The sequence below is a fragment of the Drosophila kikkawai genome, chromosome 2R (assembly GCF_030179895.1).
Source record: "Drosophila kikkawai strain 14028-0561.14 chromosome 2R, DkikHiC1v2, whole genome shotgun sequence".
Classification (NCBI taxonomy): Eukaryota; Metazoa; Arthropoda; class Insecta; order Diptera; family Drosophilidae; genus Drosophila; species Drosophila kikkawai.
This window is the reverse complement of record NC_091729.1, coordinates 15817784-15835885: the sequence shown is the minus strand read 5'-3', so window position 1 is coordinate 15835885 and position 18102 is coordinate 15817784. Positions and strand designations below refer to the sequence as shown.

General features: G+C 40.2%; 1 protein-coding gene across 8 annotated transcripts in view; it reads right to left on the bottom strand.

The window, feature by feature from the left end:
- The window catches only part of Sdc (Syndecan), a 108988-nt gene that overhangs the window by 5107 nt on the left and 85779 nt on the right, over nucleotides 1–18102 (bottom strand). For 3 of the 8 annotated variants that reach the window (XM_070284268.1, XM_070284269.1, XM_070284270.1), the window contains exons 3-5: nucleotides 17627–17737; nucleotides 2305–2725; nucleotides 1453–2007 (exon numbers count right to left, since the gene is read on the bottom strand). In XM_070284268.1, coding sequence (XP_070140369.1) covers nucleotides 1453–2007; nucleotides 2305–2725; nucleotides 17627–17737 — 1087 coding nt within the window. Of the gene's footprint in view, nucleotides 1–1452; nucleotides 2011–2304; nucleotides 2726–17626; nucleotides 17738–18102 lie in introns of all 8 variants that reach the window. The other 5 variants (XM_070284271.1, XM_017166813.3, XM_017166811.3 and 2 more) reach the window with 4 other exon arrangements.

Sequence of the window (18102 nt, the reverse complement as noted above, 5' to 3'; positions counted from 1 at the left end):
TCTTTAAAGGTATTTCTACTTTCTTTCCCTTCTATATATACTCCCAATTCTATCATTTCTTGTCTCCTTGTTTACTATATTCTTTTTTCCCAGTGTTTTGTCCCCACACAAAACCATTGGAACAGCAACAATGCCTCAAGTCAGCGGCTACAGTTACGAGCAGGAGTTCGCCCACCAAAAAGGGACAACGAGGAATGGGCTGCAGACACTGGAGCCTTGCCATTGCCAGGACTTGGTGATTTTTCATTTAAAGTGCCTGTGAAGCACGCCAAGTGTTTTTCCCAACCCAACAGCCCTCCCGGAAAAACACAAAGCTGAAAATCACAGCGCGGCTTAGTGCGATTTTTATTCGCTTCCTTTGAAAACTGCAGGAGGCGGAGCTCTGGTTCAGATCGGGACAGTGTTAATGGAACTTTATGCCTAGGGTAAGAATTGCAGAATGTCCTGGGACACCTCCACCCTCACCTCCCCCATTTGATGGAGTGTTTTCCGTGTTGCAGCTTAATCGATTGTTCGGCTTTGTCTTTGTCTTGGGCCTGTCCCTTTTGTTTGCTCGATAAAAGCTTTTAAACAATATCCTTAAATTACTCGACTTAGTCTAAACACTAGCTTAAGGTTAACACTAAAAACTAAACACTAAGAACGATGAGGGGGGTAGGGGAGGTCGGAGTGAAATTGTGTTCGCTCTGCGGGAGTTTTTCGCAATCGAATGAATGCCAAGAACAGAGATCAAGGCAAATGATTTAATGAACTCGTATGAATGAATTGTGTGGGTGTGTGTCTGGTTCAAATATGTGATAAAATTGTTATGTCCTTTGGGTCAGTGTGTAGACAGGGACAGAGAACGGACGGAGACAGAGACAGAGAGAGACAGAAAGGACACCCGCAGCGTTGACCGTAGAGTTTTCAGAGCGCGACAAATAAAGTAAATTATATATGTACACATACCAAGGGAAAAACTTAATTTGACCAACAAATACTTGTAATTTAAAGTACTTAAAGTGCAGAGAGACCAACTACTCAATGAAAGCAAAGCAATTATACAGAGAAATAAAGCCAGACTACTTAATATAAACAAAGCTTGTGCACAGAATAAAAGCTGGCAAAATAAATATTAAATATTTCATTGACTGACTCGACTTTTATTCTGTGCAACAACAATACCCTTTAAAAACCATAAAACCATAGCAAAATATTACAAGCTAAAATGTATAATTAAATAAATACCACAATTGCAGAGCTGAAAAAGCATTGTTTGTTTGCAAAGCAGTTTTTACGACAAATAATAAAAGTAATAATGTGCACAAGGACAACACAAAGATTTAAATAAATGTGATGGTAAGCAAAGGCAGTAATAAAACACAAAACTACACAAACATATAAACTGAAAGGTGAAAGAAATCAGAGAGTAACAAGTAAGAAAGTATAAGGTTAAAAATAAAAACCACTGACGTCCGCGCTCTGTAATGATATCTCCATCGTTGCCACCAGTACTGGTCCTGCCAGTACCACCGCCATTCACATTCTCATCCTCCTCCTCGTTGCCGCCATCCACATCAATGGTGCCGTCATCGTCGCCATCATCGCTATCACCGTTACCATAATCGTTGTCGTTATCGTTATCGTCTTTGGGTTTACCGCTAAGCACTGGCGTTTGCGATATCGGGCGATCGATATCGATATCGCCATCCTTTTCGATCTCCTCATCGATAGGAGCACCGAAAATATCATCGTCCTCTTCGTCATCATCATCGATTTTATCGCCGCTGCCAGCTGCCAAATCGAGATCCTTATCGAAAGCAGGGAATATCGGTTGATTCGTGGATGTGGCTGGAATTGTGGAGTTGACTTGGGAAGGCGTTGCTGTTGTGGACGTTGTTGTACTGGCTGCGATTGTTGGTGTAGCAGTTGTTGTTGTTGTAGAGGATGTGGACGGGGTTTTTGTGGTGGTTGTTGGAACAGTTGTTGTCGTTGAGGTCGTGGATGAGGTTTGTGGTGGTAAATGAGCTGCTGGATATAGAGATGCGATTGTTGTTGGTGTTGTTGTGTATGAATTGGATGGATGGTCGCTACTAATGCTACTATAATTACTAACTAAACTCGAACGGGCGGTGACTGTTACTAAGAATCTATCTAGACCTCTGGCTACAGCTGTTTCTGTATTTGTATCTGTATCTGTATCTGTTTTTGGGATTGTTAAAACTGTTGGAGTTTGTGTGTTGTTGAAGGTTGAAGTAGAAGTGGAAATAACACCAACGAGTGTCATTGTTGATGTTGCATTTACATGACTAGCTTGATCTTTACCGATTGAATTAATGCCGGTGCTATGACCACCGTTCTCACTACCACTGATGATGCCGCTCTGGCCGTTGATGTTGATATTGTGGTTATTATTATTCGCTGTGGTGCTACTACCAATGATTGTGCCACTATTCGTTTGATGATTATTATTATTTTGATTGAGATTGATATTCTGGCTGTTGTCGATCTGATTGTGATTATTATTGTTGTTGAATCTACTCGAGATGAGGTCGCTGTTGCTGTTCTTGCTGTTCTTGCCGAAGTTGTCGTTCGAGTTATGCTTACTGTTTATGCCGCCGCCAATGTTCTGCGAGACGCGTGTGTTGTGCGATGTGTGAGAGTGCTGATCGGGTTCGGCGTCCTCGTCATCGGGTCCAAAACCGGAGCCAGAATAGTCGGGATCTTTCTCTAGATCCTCGTGTATCTGTAAATGAGAATGAAGGTGGTTAAAAACGGATTAGTTCACTAAAAATGGATATGTCAAGTCTAAGATAATAAGTACCCACAATCTAAAAATGAATTGTTTTTCTTACTCCCCACAAAGACGATTCCTTTCAGTAATAAAACAATTTAACAACAAGAAAATTTTCTCTAATTTGAAAAGCCTTTTCCCGCAGTGCCTCTCCTGTTTTAAATAAAAGAAATTTCGGCATAATAAAGCGCTCTTTTGTGCGCAACAAATGGCAGCTATTTTCCATTGAAAATTATGCAAGGGCTGTGTCCTTGAGTTGTTCTATATTCACATTTGAGTTGTTGCTAGGGCTCCCCCGCATTCACATTGACATCGTCAGCGACCCTTGGGCCATGTCCTCCACTTCATGTGGCCCATTGTCTGACTGAGTGAGGACTATGACGGGTTTTTGCGGTTTATTCGCACCAAAACGAGTACAGAAACCGCACACACAGGAGAGCGGCAGTGAACGAGGGGAAAAAGGACACTCTGCCACAACAACTGTGACCAGAACCAATTGGCCGGAGACCGGAGACCAGAGACCGTAGACCAGAGACAGCCGTGGGCCAACAGAATGACAGAGACAATTCCCGGCCGCAGACGGCAGCTCTTGTTTATTGACTTTAATTTCGTTCGCCGCTTGTTCGGGCCATAAAAGCAGTGGCCAAAATAGAAGCCGGCACGAACTTAATTGAATTTCTTCACGCGTTATGAAATGCCCTATAAAGCCGTGCCCCGAAGTCTTGGCAATGGGCCAGACACAGTCAGTCAGGACACTTGTTGACCCCCAACCCCAGATTTTAATGCCCAGAAAACATATATTACATTATATATATATATATATGTATAGACAAGGCCGACAACGAGCGTGAGTAATGGCAACGAGCTCAAATTGAGTGATTTGCCGCCTCGGAGGGGAAACAATTAACTTTCGAATGACAGCGAATTACAATTTCAGCTTTTGTTTGACTTTAAATTTAATTTCCCAGTGGATATTTTGAGCATTTGTTTCCATTTCCATGGCTGTGAATTAACCAAACAGGCAGGGCGTCCTCTCCACGGCAGTTATAACCGAAAATTGAAAGCACACAAGCCCGGGGAGGCCGCCGTTGCTTTTGTTCAAACAAATACGGGAATTAAAAATAAAGAACGTGAAAATCAGACTGTATGGATACCTCTTATATTTATCAGATTCTTTATATTTAAGCGGAATTTCAATTGATTTTCTTTTAAAATTTCCCTGAAATTCATTAAAAAGGTATATTTTTTGCACAACTTAACCACGAATATTCCCAAGATCCCTACAAAGAAGCCCTGCTGCCTTTATTATTTGCTTACATTTCATTTCATATCGAATCGTTTCGTATTCGTTTGAAATTTAATTAAAATATTTGCGTATTGCGTATACGCAGCGTTGCCAGCTCAAAACCCCACACACCGCAGCATATATCATCCTGTGCTGGACAGTTGGCAGGCAAACGCTTGACCAAAAGCACTCATAAATATCCCTCCAGCGAGGCTCTGGGTGGGGTTTTTTGGGGGGGGGGGGGGGGGGATGCTGGGTGAGTGGGTGGGGCCTGCAAAAATAAAAAATACAAGCAGTGTTTGTCCCGCCGCCTGCAACACTTTCGTTCTGGCCGAGTTTATTTAAAGCGCTCTTGTGCTTTCCACTCTCTGTTTTTCTGCCTGCCGCCTGGCTTGGTCGTCGTTTTGCCGCTTGATTTATGCAGCAATTAGCAGTCAGCGAAATGGGGCATGGCACTAAGTAGAAGTAGAAAGTGGCGAGTGGCAAGCTTTTCGCATGACTTGGCACACACAGAGAGCAGAGTCCGCACAGCATTTGTTGCATGCTTTTCGGCACAGTTTCAAGGCTCTTAACCCTGCCAGCTGCAAGGACTTAATGCAGTGTTGCACATAAGCCACGCACAGTTTCGTTTTATTATTATTTCTGAGGAGTATTAAAGTTGTTAAAGGCAGGAAAATGTTTTGTACTCTCATGTTTTATAATTAAAGATATTTATAATTAATATACAATGAGTTCACTTCATTTTAAAAGGTTTTTCCCATGTTGTACTTTCTCCTAGAGTACCCATCTTTTCTGTTCAACAAAGTACTTAGCAACTTTTCTGGTTACTCATGAACTGCACAATTTTCAACAGTCTTGCATTTTCATGGTTCTCACGACCCCGGGAATCGTTTAAACGTTTACGAGCAAAAGTTTTTTTGGCCCCGCAGAGGGACAGGATAGGACAGTTTCCGGGAGCCCCCAGGATCGATAGGAGGAAGCAACTGCGGCAACTGTGGCCAACCGACCGAGTGCAATGTGAATTTATGCAATAAATTGCTTTGTTAATAAAACACGAGGCGGCTGCTAAGAAGTGGGTGGCAATGCAGCAACCAGAAAGCCAGAAAGCAGATGTTGCAGCTGCGCCCAACCTGAGGTGCAATGTGGGTCATGCATGAATTTAAATGATGTCATTTCAACGTGGCCACCTGCTGCCAGGATCCAAATGGAGAGAAAATGGAATGGGATATGCCTTTCCCCCACTTGCATGCCGCATTAAATTTGCATTTACTGGCAGATGCTGCTGCTCCAGCAGCTTCTTTTGGCTTGGCCAACATGGCGTATGCTTGACACCATTTTGATATATGACAGCGAAAATGAAATATATATTTTCTGCAAGAAAGCCGGCAAAAAAATTTCCATAAAACGGAAATTGTTTCAATAAAGCGTTTAAAAAACTTTTTCCTGCCAAGTTCAAAAAAGAAGCAAGGCAAGGGGCAAGGGACAATATATATAGCATAAGTTGGCAAACTATATAAAAAAAAATAAGACAAAGGCAGGCGAAGAGCAACCTTCGCAAGCTGCCATAATGAGCGAAAATTGTGTCAGTCAACTGGGAGAAGAGCAAGGAAAAATAAGAGCACTCCCCCTGAACCAGTTCCTTCTCCTTTTCCTTAATTTTTTTTCTTACAAGAAGACAACAAAGGCTGGGAGTTGCAAATGGTTGCAAGGCACGTTTCATGCATAAACAACAAGGGCCGAGTGCAATGCATTTCTTTTCGACTTTTCTGCAGCAAACATTACACGAACTTGTCATGGCCAAGAGAGAGAGAGAGAGAGAGAGCAACGGAAAAGTTTCTCCACATCTTGGTAAGCATAATTAATGCCTGAAATTCCATTTTGAGTGTGTGTTGCCATCATAAAACAGACTCAGGCAGCAGCTACAATCTACCAACACACACACATGCCCCTACAAATCCCGCCCAAATCCTGTACGGCTTTCGTTTTGTAAATAAATTTCGAAACTAAATACAAGAACCTTTCAATTTGAGGAGCCTGTTTTTGGCCAGAAAGTTTCCTCGCCAGCTTGGACTTGGTATCTCGGGGAAAAAGTTTTGCTAACGAGTAAATTGTCGATTTGACAATGTTCGCAAAGTGCGTGACTCGAGTTGACCGAGTTGCTGGCAAACATTTGGAAAAATCCCTGCCCAGGCCAAGAAGTTTTGGTCTTTTTTTTCTTTTTTTCTATTTAGGGGTTTTTCACTTTGCCCGAGTTTTGTACGTTACCATTTTCCGTTGACCCTGTTTTCTCTGCAGCTACCCCTTGCTCCTCCCTCCTCCTTTGGGAAACACGAAAATTTCGCATTGTGAATGCTACATTTTCCGTATCCAAGTGGCCTGCTAAACATTTGCATGGCTATTTCTGCAGGAAATGGCCAAAGTTTGTCTGTCTGAGGGGAGGTAAAACCGCAATCCTAGGAAAATTGATGGCCCCAGCCGTCCGTTTGTTCGTTTTTCGTTGTGTTCTCGGCTTTGTTTTTCTACCATTGGCATTGCTCAATAATTGCTCCAAGGAATCTCTTTTTCTGGGGGCTCTATGGGAGAATCCTAATTTATTTACATGCACTTGCAACTTTGGACCCACCGGAGAATGTGAGGAGAAAATGTTAAGCCGACTCTCACACAGAGAGAGAGAGAGAAAGAGAGAGAGAGAGAGCTGAACTCGGGGAAAACTCAATTTTCCAGCTGGTAGATAACTTACGGCTTTATTTATACAACGAAATTGAAAATTCGTCTCGTTACGCTTTTGTTTTTCACCCAACTTTTCCCTCACTTCCTTTTGCTTTATCGCTTTGGCAACAACTTTTCGTAAATATGTAGGAGATGGACAAGTTTTCAGCCGACCAAGGATATCATTTTCTATTTTTCCCCCCTTACACTTATTATTTTCCAATTGCCCATTTACATTTAGATGGGGGCACAAGGCATATAATCCCTTGGGTTTTAAGGGAAAGGGTTTAGACAAAAATAGAGAAACACGTTTACAGACAGATAAGGACTGTGTTTGGGGTGTGAGGAAAACAGCTTCACTTTTGGTAGAAAATTGTATAAATTAGCAATTAATGGAGATGGCATATTAATGAAAATAATAACAGCTTGTAGCTTGAATTAATAACGTTTAAACAGTTTAAACTTTTTACAATTAAAATGTATTTTGTTGCCAGAATTGCAGCTTAAAATTACATATATAAATGTAGTGACAAAAAGCGTTTAATGGCTAAAAAGCCAGCCAGCTTTTTATATACTTTTGACTTTAATATAACGAATAAAAATATTTTAAAAAATTGTACTTGCATTTCTGCTTTTGTTTTTACTTGTTTAGCAGTTCTTTTATATACTCTCAATTATTTACAGTGCACTTTCATTACTTGCTAAGCTTTTTATTGCAAATAATTGCTTTTTAAATGCAACAAATGAGCAACAACAAAATAATACTCATTTCGCTCGTTTTTCCTCAGCACCAAATTGAAAAAGTTTGGGCCAAATAGCGCCATGTTTTTGTGTCTTTGAATGCCTCTCAAGAGTTTTCACAACTTTCACTCACACACACACACACTCACAGATACACAAAGGGAAAATTGTGTCGTGGCCTTGTGCTGGGCTGCTAACAACAATTCTGGTTATTCTTATTGTTGTTTAGCCTTTTCTCTTGCCACTTCCCCTTGTATCTTAAGTTCCTTGTATCTGCAAAACTCTTCAACGAACAACCCTTTGTTGCACTGGCACTGTTGCACTGTCTTTTGTGTAATGCCACGCCTTAAAAGAAAGGATAAAGGGCAAAAGAAGGTGCATGCTGGCATAATTTGGCACTTAATTGGCAGCTGCATTGCAGCGTAAAAAAAGCGAGGGAAAAGTGCATCATTTATCAAGCTCAAGAACGCCACTTTTGCTTAATTCTCGACTTTTTTTGTTCGTTATCATTTTTACCTTTAACGGATCCGAATCCGGATCCGGACACAAGCCAATTTGACTATCCCTCTGGTGTTTTTTTTTATCAGCTGGCAGAGATTTATTTACGAGCATTTTTTCCTGCGAAGCGGCGGCAGCTTTAATGATTTTTTCGTGTTCGAGTGACACAGATATATATTTTTGTTCCTGTAACAAAAATTTGCCAACGTGGCAAAACGCAGCGAAGCGTACTCCTTGGACACCGCAACATCAGGGTTATATGGTGGTGGCTATGCCATCGTCATCATCATTATCATCATTCGTGGTAACGTAATCGTCGTCGTCGTCGGCAACAATTCTGCCTGCGTTGCTCCAACAAATCCAAAAGTTCCAGCTCATCAGCAAACGGAAAAATCAATAAACCGCACCCAGGCGGCTTTTCCTTGCCATTTTCTCCTTAATTTTTTTTTTGGACTCGCTCTTTTTTCTCTCTCCTAACGCCGCATTTTTTATGATATTCCTTTTCCTGCGCAGTTCTCGCACAAATAAATTAAAAGCCGCATCATCAGCATTAGCCAGGAAAAGTAAATCTGTGTTAGCTGTAGTCCAACCCACCCGGTTTCCCGCCATAAATAATAATTTTCATTTTTAAAGCCAGTTCTTTTTCTCTTTTTTTTTTTTTGGGCCTACTTCTGCGGCTGGCAATTAATAAATGAGCTTAGGGGCGCCGCAAAACACGAAAACCTGCAATTCATTAGGGGCAAGGGAGGGGGAGGTAAAGTATGCCTTTAACATTTACTCCAGTTTCCAGGATTACTTGTTACTTATGCTAATTGCAAAATCTGCTCAACTTGTTGGCCCCGCCGCCTGCAACTTATGGCATAATTAATCCTTTTTGGCCTAATCAAAATTGATCAGCAGGCCAAAGGGGGGATGGATAATGTGGGTTAAATGGTAAAGAGAACTGCAGGAAATGTCAGAGGGGCTGCTGATGAAGTGGGGGGGCCACACAGGATGTTTAATTCAGTCCCTCAAGTAATTTGCATATGAAGCCGCTGTTGCTGTGAGACATTTTGCAGCTAATAAGGCAACATTTTCATTACGGCCACTTGGAAACAGGGCCCTGAACGGCTCAAGTCAGGCTATAAAATGCAGCTAAAAGGTGTTAATACACTGAAAGAATAATATTATCTTATTTAAGAGAAGAAAATTAAGGATTTTGAAATGGTTTTAAGCCTTTAAACATTTTTATTTTAAAGTCTAAGGTATATTCTGATTTTTTTAAGCTTTAATTTTTTGTAGTAAATATTTTTAATTATTTTTATATATTTAAAAAATTTATTTTTTAATGAAAAACATTTTATTTTTTACTTTAAAACTTTGAAACAATATTTATATATTACAAAATATTTAAAATGTTAATTTCTTTTAATTGAAAAACAACTATTAGCCACTTAAATAAATGTTTTTAAATCTCTGAATTCTAATTTTATATTTTTAAAACATTAAAATATAACTCTAGGACGTTTTCTGAAGTTTTTTTCTAGTGTAGAACTTGGCAGGATCTAGTGTTAAAGTTTCTGCATTTTAATTGCTCGAACAGAAGACAAGGAGGTGGATTTTAGTTAGAGGAGACGCCGCCGCTGCTGCTGCTGCATCCACATCGGGCTTAATGTGTGTTGATGCCAGGACTCAGGACTCAGGACTAAGTCAGGGAAGTGAAGCTCAAGCATACGCACACTTACACATCCTGGCCGAAGGAGAATGAGCTAAAGGAATGAGCAGAGTTCCAAAGGAACTTTGAAAACTTGACTGACTGCCTGCATCGCTGCTGCTCCAAGTTATTCATCTGCTCCTCCATCTCCTTGTGATCCTTCATCCAGCCGCCGCCCCCTCCCCCTTCTTGCTCTTCTTGTTACCGTTGCACATCATTAAAATTTTAATGCAACTCATGGGGTTTTGGTCCCCTTTTAGCCAGCGACAATGCTGGTGGGCGTGGCTCAAACAGTTCTTGCTCAGTCAATTGCGAAAGCTTAGAAAGCGGGCAAGAAAAGCATAGGAAGCCGGCGAAAAGCGGAGAAAAGCGTAGAAAATGTGGAACGGAAACCAAATAGGGGTTTGTGCAGACAAAAAGGTGGGTGCTCAGGAAAAGGGACCCTAAGGGGGGGTTGGCCAAAGTGTGATCGACTGTGCGATGAGATGCACATAATTGTTGCCTAAGCTGATTGCTGCGAAAATTTGTTCAGTGAATATAAACATGGCAAGGTACAAGGAAAATAAAGGAAAAAGGTTGACATTTCTTAAAAAAAACATACAAAATATCAGGCTTAATATTAAGCAGGTTTATAATAGCAAAAAAGTATTAAAAGTAGTTTTAAATTTATAAAAAATAAGGAAATATGTAAGAAAAAAAAATATGAGAGAATCAAAAATATTTATAAAAGAAATACCCTGACCTGTTAAACCAAAATAAAGCTTACAATTGCTTCTCATTAGGTGACAAATGCCATAACAATTTGCATTGAAAACACCTGATATTACCACCTGCCATTGTGTTGTGCCCACTCATTTCTCCACTATCCCAGACATGAATGCAATCAAAATCTGAATGGAAAGGCTTGTCATTTATTTGCCCTACGCAACCCAACATAATGCTATCCATTTAATCAAGCCGCCATTGTGACACTGATTGATTGAGACCTGAGACCTGAGCTCAGTTCAGGTGAGGCGGGGGTTCAACCGCATTGCCACCATGGACCTCTTAACCTTGCCACATGCATTGTAAACATTTTGCAATCAAAATAAATATGCATGAGATGCTTGCAAGCGGGAGAAACGCCTTCTCCGCCCACTTTGTGACCACATTCGGATTGAGATTGAGGCTACAGAAGCAGCAGCAGTAGCAGCAGGATGGATGCAGCTGTTCGGAAATGCAATCATCGCCGGCGGCACGTAGCAACAAATGTAATTAACTTGGCAACTGTGCCACACCCTTTTACAAAAAAAAAAAAAAAAAATGTATAAAAAGTTGCAAAAAGAATTCCAATGTTGAATTATTCATGGCAGTTGCTTGACCCAGGTCTCTGAATTTACAGGAAACCAAGAAGGAAAAGCAAAATGGCAAGGAGAAAAATGAAAAGCCAGGACAAGAACATGAAGAACTCATGTCAGGTTCAACAAACTCGCCTCACGTTGCGCCTAAAAGCATGCAACACTCAAGAGTGCGGTTACAAGTCAAATTGCTGGCAGAAGGAGACGGAGACGGCCAAGGAGATCCTTTTCCTTCCTTACCTTCGTTTTTCAACTACCCCAAGATGCCTGACAAACGACAAATGGCAGTTAAAAGAGACTCCAAGAAAGGGAGGCCTTTTCAGGTGCACAGGGAGAAAAATCTTTGGGGAAGTTATAAAAAGATGGCTTAGATATGTAATTAAACTCAAGAAGAACTAATAATCAAACCTAAAAATATTAAGAAAGCTGAATTTCTAACAAAAATTAAGCTTCTTTAACTTTCTTCCGAATTTATTATAATACAATTTCACCCTTTCCTAAATTTTCTGTGTAAAGAAAGAACGAACAAACTGCTCAGCTCAGCAGCGTAGACATTTCAACGTTTTCTTTCAACCAGGCAACAGTTTCTTGAATCCTTAGCAGGACCTGACCCAAGACGCATCTCTCTACCTAGCTCTCTCAACTCCTGCCTTGGCTAGCCTGTCAGTCCGTCAGTCATTCAAGCAGTTTTGGGGTCCGGCGAGAGCTATATAATTGAAGGGACCCCTTTATCCATTTGGCCTGTGTGCTCAGCGTTCTCCATTTTACCTGGTCAGGATTTGCAATGCAAAATTTTGGAGGTGGTGCTGTAGGGGGAAGACCCAACTGGTTGGTAATTCGAGTTTTGAGGTGCTTCGAGTGCAGTTGTGGTGCACAGAACGTTGCACTAATTGAAGTACATCCTGCTCCCCCCCGAAACAATAACAACCGATGTGGTATGGTATGGGGAGGGGATAGCTGGAAAACCTAGAGGTTACAGTGATGGAGGTGGTCTAATCAAATTCCAGGATAATCGCCGAAATGTATGCAGCCACATCAAAGATACTTATGGACCAAAACCAATTTGGGTTCTTTCCTGGGGGGCATATGGAAGGGAGGATAGAGAGGCTCAAATCAAATTATGGGGCACCCCCCCTCGCTTTATCCCTTGCATATCATGCTGCCTAATCTGAGTTTAAAGCGAGTGAATTTTATGGCTGGAGTTTGCAGCAACAAATTGTCGTAAAGTTAAGCGAATTTATTGGCATACATAATGCATGTGCGAGAGAAGCCACAAGGACTGGGGTGCTCAGTGCTTTGAGCTCTGTGCTCCTTGGTCTTGGGTCCTTGGTCCTTGTGTCCTTTGGCTCCTCGCAATACAATGCGCATAGCGTTTTGAGACAAACAGAGAAAACAAAATGGCGACAACGCCCCCATCATCATCGTCGCCATTTTGCCAAGCATCCACAGCCTGCCTTCCCTCCACCCTTCCCTCATTCGTCGTCAACTTTGACAATGACTTTTCGCCTGGCTTCCAAAAATGTTATGGCAGCAGCAGTCTCAGTTTTCCCAGCCATTTTCCCCCTCACGGGTTTTCCCTGCTCTCTCCTCTCCCCTCCCCTGACTGTCTGTGTTTACGCATTTGTATGCGAATGGCACAGGCACAACCTTCTATTCTGATGTTCTCGATTCTGTTATTGTTGTTACAATGCTGAGCACTGCTGCCAAAAGCTGAATTCCTTTGTTATGCGAGGTGATATGGCAACTTTGGCTCTCAGTTTACATTTGCCAAGTAAATAGCGGCAAAATAAAATCTCTTGATTGCACAACTAAGTGAAGTGAGGGCTAAAATAACTGAGCTAGTTTGCAACAGAGGAGGAATAATGAATTTTAATATTTATTTGCCATAAATGGAATATCAATTAGAGTGCAAAGTAAGATGAAAATAAGTTTACAGTCGAGTGAAGGCAATAAATATTCTTCAAAATGCAAACTCTGGGAAATAAAGTTAAAGAATTTTATACAAATCAATTAAAAAAATTAAAAATATATAAAGTAGAGGAATTTATACAACAAATTCAGAAAAAATCAAAGTATTACCTAGGCTTAACTTGTTTTAACCTTTTCTAATCTCTCATAATTATTTACTGCCCAAATGAGCTGTTTATTAGAAACGACGCCTTTACCTTTATAGAAAAAAAAACCATCCTTTGAAGGGTATCCCATTACCAACTAAAAGCTGGTCTCTTATAGGTCGTGCTTGGGGTGTTTAATTCAATAGGCATTCAGGGCTTGCCTGCGGCAACGTGGCGTATGCGCAATAACCCACAAAACAGACAGCGACAGATGTCTCATAAAAAGGAGCTAGCAGACAGCCATCCTTCCTTCCATAGGCGAAAAACAGTTTGGCCCCTCAGCTTGGCCTCGGATTACTGATGTTGTTTTGGGTGCTGTTACCCCGGTTTATAGAGGGATTCATTTGACTTTTCCTTTGGCGCGAAGGGGGAATTATGTTATGTGAAATAATGCAGCATCATTTGTATACTCGCATGCTGCTAGCCAAAAGCAGAACGACATTGAGTAATGAATGCAAGGCACTGGATAGGATAGGATGTGTCGCACACACACACACAAACACAACTTTTTACCCCCTTCACACACACATCCTTCTTGGGCATTAAAAAGTCTGGTTGGGATTTTTCTAGGGGAATCATGGCATGGCCCATAAACTCATTTGCGACAGACACATACAATCTCAATAAATTTCAATGTCTATCGGTTAAGAACCCCCATTTTCTAACAGTTGACAGGAGTGTGCGAGTGTGTGTGTGCGTGGGGGGGGAGTTGGGCATGCATTATGTATTATGTGGAGCTGTCACCAATAAATTCCCATGTAAGCAACTGATATTGACAGCTTGAGTACGACAACGTAGCGTTGGAAATTATATGCACGTACTTAAGTACAGGCACAGAGGAGGCGGCAAGCGTCGGGATACTGGTTAGTGGATGCTGTATCCTGGTTCCAGCAGGATACAGGGCTTACAGGCTGGAAGCTATGGACAGCATATTTCGAACTACCACAAAACCACATCATCAAAGTTGTTTGGGATTGCCTGTTTACACAACACACATTCTGTGGCACACTTTTTCGGGCAGGAGCCCTGCTAACGGCCACCTTTTTCATCCTCATCCTCCTTCTCCTGCTCTGGCCTGTTCCATTATCCATTATTCCCTGCTAGCCATGTCAATCGATGTTAATTTATTGTCAATGCGCATTTCTCTCTATGCGACACGAATACCAATGCAGGGGCTTACGTGCAAGAGTGTGCTATGTGTGTATGGTGTATGTGTTATGCAAAAAGGCTTTTCCTCTTGGCCATCCACAAAAACACGTGCGCCATGTGCACGTTATTAATCAACAAGGACCTACGACAAGCTCGCTCTCCGGCTTTGTCCATTCCGCAAAATGCAATGGGACACATTTGCGTGAGAGTGTGTGTGCTAGTGCACTGAGAGAAATATAGGGATTTTATTTAGGGAAATTAATTAGAGGCTGAATTTGAAAATTTAAGTTGAAATAATATAAACTTAGTTTGATTTTAACATACATTTTCTTTAGAAATGTCTACTTACATCGTTTTAAATTTTTTTTTGGCTAGCTGAGCTTAGTGTGACCATTTTTTTTATATGAAATAGAGTATTTAAATTACAACTTCTATAAAATACTGAATAATAATGTAAATCCAGATTGATTTATGCCTTTAACCTACAATTTTTTTTTGTTGTACATTTTTATTACAATTTCACGTCTTTTTTTCTCTCTCTGCACTTGTGTGTGTGCTCAGTGGTGCTGAGCTGTTGGCTGCGTGCATGGCATGCAGCTTATTACATACAAACAAACCGAATTCCAGTCAAAAGCCTCATATGCATATGTTTGCATACACATGTATGCGTACATACATATAACGTATGCACCTTCGAAAAGTGCACAACAAAAGTTCATTATCTTGTTGACACGTCCCACAAAAATTGGCTTAAACAGGCGCTTAGGCACACCAACAAAAGGGACGTAACTTTAAAGCTTAAACCTCAGAAACCCTTAAGTAGATATGTCTGCCAGACAAGAACAGATTTCCCCGATCCATCGTCGAGTTAGGGACTATCATTAATCATCACATGCGGCGTTGATTAACTGCGAGCCAAGTAGAATGACATATTAGAACTCTGACTGAATAATCTGTGAATCTATCATAATTCAGTCAGCGAGCTAGAAACAACGGGCAACCATTAATAATACAATAATGAATCCCCCAGGAGAAGGAAATGGATGGATGACTCAACGGACCACGGGAATCCATCAAGCCACTAGCCTAATCACTTTAAAGAGTCCAAGTAGCCGTAGTTGGCCCAAAAGATCAGCAGAGCGCATAATAAATTGCATTTACTTTGCTCTTTTTTTGAGAGAGAGAGAAAAAACACTGGAAAAGGAGATAGAATTAGTAGGGAATGTGAAAAAAAACAGAATAAAGGAGCTGGCATGAAAGGACATCCAGCACATGGGAGACGCTTTTACGTTTGTCAGTTGCATAAAACATAAAAATGCCAACACATTCGGACGGACAGGAGCAAGAGGACATCATGCCAGGAGAAGGACCACCGCAGCGGAAATGGTGCAAAAAGCGGAACAGAAACGGCTAGCGGAGATTGTACAACGGGGATGGGGTTTAGGGGATGGGGAAGACTGGGGATTTAAGGGAAATTAGAAAATGCCACAGTGGCTTTTTTAAAGAAAACTAGAAAAAAGTTTAGAAAAAAAAACAGGAAATCAGGGAACAGGGCTTGAAATACCCTAAATGGCGGGGTTTAAAAATTCATATATATTTTTCTTTACTTTTTATATTTTATATATTTTTAAGGACAAACTTTCAGGTAGCTAAAAGAGTCTTATAATTTATATGGCTTGTTTTAACCATAACAAAAATACCTCTTTTTTCCTTGAGCTTGAAAATGAAATCCCTTTCAAAGGACTTTTATTTACTTATTTCAACCAGGCTGAATGTCCTGGACAGTTTCACAGTTTCCATACAAAATTAATGCCTAAGTCAATAGCTTTTTGAGGGGATACGACTGTTGTTGATCTAGTCACAGTGGCTCGATAAAGTATGCAACGTCCCCCGCATGCACAAGTTTGCTGATTGAATTCCGCGAAAAAGTTTCTCTCAATTTTCTATTTATGTTGGTCCTTCTTTGCCCCTTTACTTTTTTTGTTTTTGGGTGGAATCCTCCCACCCATCAAAAGAGCACAAAATGTTTAATTAAATTCGCGCGGCAATAGGAAAGAAATCGGAAACCAAAACGAGCCAAGGAAAACAAGCGAAAAAGCCAAAGAATTTAATTAAACTTTTTCTATTTTTACTTCTACTCGCTTGGGGAATGTATTTTCCTTTTTTTTTTTTGTGCCGCCGCAATGTCAGCCACGCATTTTAATTAGTTTTTTTTTTTCTTCGTGTGCACACAAGTATGAGTAAGCGGAAGTGAGCGTATGAGTGTGTGTGTGTGTGGTTCAACAATTGACGCGTCCTGAGCGGAACAAGCAGCCCAGTGATGTCAAAAAACTTTCAAACAAATGTCGCTCACATGCCAAATGCACATACATTTTACAGGAAAAAAAACCAGAGAATTAAATAAAAAAACTTGCACACATTTCACACTCATAGCTAGGAAAAAAAAAAGGTGTTGAACATTAACATTTCATGCGCATAAACAAATGAGTTTTTCCAACGTCAAGTTTTGATTGCGTAACAAGCTTTTGGCCCCAACTTTTGCATATATATACATATATATGGTTCATATATGTTTCCACACTTTTTGCAATCCTGTTATTTCCGGCCATAAAAATGCATGGTAATAAAGGGGAGCTATAAGCCAGACAGAATTGCCTAATAAAATTGCGGTTTAAACTGGGGGATATTAAATTGAATATTATGCCTGATACGGTGAATCAATAAATTGAATGTTTTTATGTACATATTTCAATAAAGTTTAAAAAAGGTGTTTACTAAAATGTTTTATAATATTTTTTTATAATTAAAAAACATTTCTAAGTTGTTCGAAATTTGCTAAAAATAAAATTTAAGATCTGGAAACAAAAAAAATGTTCAATCTATCTACATAAACCTTTATTCTCCTCAATTATTCTCCATAAAATCGGTAAATCCTTAAGTTTTTTTCAGCAAAAACACAGATTTAAGTATTTAAAAAATTAAAAACTACCAGCTTGCCTAGAATCTCTAATCTATTGAGATTTTTTCACATTTTTCTGTTAATACCTAAAAATACACAAACTTCCTTTAAAACTTCAGCTGCAAACTCCTCCCAAAAGAGGTAAAAATAAAACTCTGAATTGCAAAAATTAAAATATTCATAAAAAAGCCATGTTTACATAAACTTTGGCAAGTGAAAGAATCCTGCAAACTCTCCTAATATGCAAATGGCCAAAAAAATTCCCCACTTTTGTGATCAGTTTACTGAATTAACAAGGCAAAACTCCTTTTGAGCGTGATACAAATTTAATTAACTAATTTATATGTGAAAAAGGATGATCAACTTACCCCGCCACGTCCGCCGGAGCCCTCAATGGTATCATCATCAATATAGATTGCATCCCGAGAGCCCAAGGATGTTGGCGATGCGGGCGCTGCTGCCGATGGTTTAACGGCTTTCTGCAAATAGAGAACAAAAAAAAATTCAAAATAAATATATATATAAAACATATATAGCTAGTATATTTCGTGTGTTTCTGAGAGAGTTAAAACTTTTTTAATTTTCATCAGGACATCACCAACGTTCCTCCTTTTGTTGAAATGCAAATATTTTCATTTCATTAATTAGAGAAAAAACAAAAGAGAAGCGGCCAAAAGTTGGTAGAGTTCGAGTTCGAGTCTCTGTTATGAGTGGAGAAAAAAATCATGGGAGATACTACCCGTACATTTATATTTACTCGGTTGGAAAATGCCGCCTGACCAACCGCAAAGGCCTGTGCTCTCACCGCACGAAACAATTAATTAAGAACAATGCTTAAAGTGTA